General features: G+C 48.7%; 1 protein-coding gene across 1 annotated transcript in view; it reads left to right on the forward strand.

Annotated features, from left to right (window-relative positions):
* The window catches only part of UBAP1L (ubiquitin associated protein 1 like), a 14,987-nt gene continuing 12,409 nt past the window's right edge, over positions 1–2,578 (forward strand). Inside the window, exon 1 of the mRNA XM_014459774.2 lies at positions 1–120. Within this exon, the coding sequence (XP_014315260.1) occupies positions 1–120 (120 nt within the window). The remainder of the gene's footprint in view (positions 121–2,578) is intronic.

Below are 2,578 nucleotides of genomic sequence, written 5' to 3' on the forward strand. Positions count from 1 at the left end.
ATGAGTGCCCTTGACGGTGTCCCTTTCAAGGTACCCAACGGCTTTCTGACCAGCACAGAGCTTCTTCCTGGGCCAGAACTCAGTGTCCCAGCCTGCAGGGAGCTTCTGCTGGGTTCTATGGTAAGTGTATTTCTCTGTCTGTCTGTCTATGTATCTCCTAGTCCCTGGGTCTGTGGGCCTGATGCTGAGCCTCATGGGACCTTGCTCCTTGATTTTAAAAGGCAGCTAGGCCTGCTCTGCTATATTCAGGGAGCTTGGAAAGAACCTAAGAGGGAAAGGTGTCTCATGAGGAAGGCTGGTTGCCTGGTGATGAGGATTATTTACTGGTCTTATTTTAGCCTTAGGATAACTGGAAGGTCACCTACATAAAGTGACTGAGGATCATGGCACCGATGTTCCAGTTCCTCTCTGCTGCCGTATCTAAAATTCCATTAGAATCACTCCTTAGGGTGAAGACACTAGATCCAGGATCCTCTGTTAAAATGCCACCTGGGGCACATTAGAAAGGAATACCATTCCCCATGTCTGCCCAGAGGCACTCAAAGCACCCCTCGCCCCATGGCTCACACACTGGGATAGGCACCCAGTGTGTGTGGTCATATCACATGTGGCCTCAGGATAAACATGATTATTTAACTTCTAGGAAAATCAAGTTTACTTAAAGAATTAGGGGGAACCTATTGCATTCACATTAGAACACAGACGTATCATGGGGTAGCATGCAAAATTCGCATGAATTCTTTAAAAATGGAAGAATAAGCCCTAACCAGTTTTGCTCAGTGGCTAGAGCATCGGCCTGTGGACTTGAAGGGTCTAGGTTCAATTCTGGCCAAGGACACGTATCTTGTTTGTGGGCTTGATCCCCAATAGGGGTCACGCAGGAGGCAGCTGTTCGATGTTTCTCTCTCATCGATGTTTCCAACTCTCTATCCCTCACCCTTCCTCTCTGTAAAATCAATAAAAATATATTTTAAAAAATAATAATGATAAATAAAAATGAAAGAATAAGATTGCAAAGAACTGTGGAGCTGGCATTGGGCCTCTTAGAACCGAGTGTTCAGACTCCTGCGTGCTCATTCTCCACTGCCTGCAGGGTGCTTCGTGGAAAAGTTTGAGGATCTAGATCAGCTCTCACTCATTTAGAGGAACCTGAAACCCAGAAAAAGGAAATGATTTGTGCAAAGTTAGTGGCAAGATTAAAACCCAGGTCCTGACTCCAGATCATTTTTTATTCGCTAAGAGCAGGACTGGAACATGAGAGACACTGGACAGGGGTTGTTTGAAGGCAAAGGGTTGCGGGAAGTCAGCAGAGAGCACAGTCCAGAAAGGAGAGGCCTGGGGAGAGTCGGGGAGAGGGGCTCGAGTGGCCTGGGGCACAGGAGCAGGAGGTGTGGTGCAGTTTTGCTCCATCTGCAGACCCCGGAGTTGCACTGAGGCTCCTCAGGACAGATGTTTCCAGAGTTGAAATAAGCTCTGTGAAGCCCAGAGCACTCGCTGTGGGGCAGGAGCTCTTGCTCTCTCTCCCCCACAGCCCGTGTTGTGGGCGCTCACTCTGGCAGGAGAGCTTGTGTTGTTGGGAAGAGGAATTCACTGTACTGAGCCCCAGTGGCGGTGGATTATCACAGCTTTTCCTTTCCTGCTGAGCTCAAGTCTAGCTGGGAAGAGGCTATTTTTTCCTGGTAGCAGAAATAGGCACCCTTCTGCCAAGCCCATGTCCAGTGTCTTAGCCAAACGCTGGCTTGGCTTTGCCTCCTGCTTTCAGGGTGGGCGCCTGCAATCCCTTAGCCTACTTCCCTTCCTGAACTCCCATTTCATTAACTGTTGGGCCAAACTAACAAATAGAGAAGCCTGAGACTCCGAGTATGATTTACAGCCTCTCCCTGATCAGTCCTTCCAGTTCACTGGGCTGTATTCCCAGTGTTAAGAGCTTAAAATGCATTTTCCCATAAGGATGATGTTATACATGGTGGTTAGATTACCCGACGGACCTGTCTTGCCCTAAAGGGAAAAGTAATAACAGCTTCCATTTATTGAGCCAGTCAATGTTTACCTGCTGTGCACCAGGCCCACGCGAGGTGCTCTTTACATGTTCACTCTTCTCTCTCATTTTTATGACTCTTTCAGCTGGGTGTTCCTACCCCACGGCACAGGAAATCAAAGCTCCCACCGGGTGATCCGCAGGGTCTCAGGGCCTGTGAGTGACACAGCCAGGATTCCAACCGGGGTCTGTCACACCCCAGAGCCCACGCCACCCCTTCACCCTGCTCCTTCCCAAGGAGCCCTTCCTTACGTGCTTAACGCCTCTCCAAGTCTGTTTTGTTGTTTCATAGTATAATTGCCAGAGTTTTAGGGGAAGGAGAGGTTGGACATGGCTCTGTTTCAGTAACACTTTTAGTTACAAAATCAAGAGTGATGGGGGTCAGTTTGGCCCTCAAGAGGTGTGACTTTCCCATCTGCCATGATCCTTCACCTCGACCGCATTCATTGATGACATCTGTTACGCAATGTAGAGTAGTGCTTCTAGAGACCCTATATGTGTGTAGATACGAGAGGATACGGAGAAGTTGCCCCCATTTAA

Source organism: Myotis lucifugus, unplaced genomic scaffold (assembly GCF_000147115.1).
Source record: "Myotis lucifugus unplaced genomic scaffold, Myoluc2.0 scaffold_115, whole genome shotgun sequence".
Lineage (NCBI taxonomy): Eukaryota > Metazoa > Chordata > Mammalia > Chiroptera > Vespertilionidae > Myotis > Myotis lucifugus.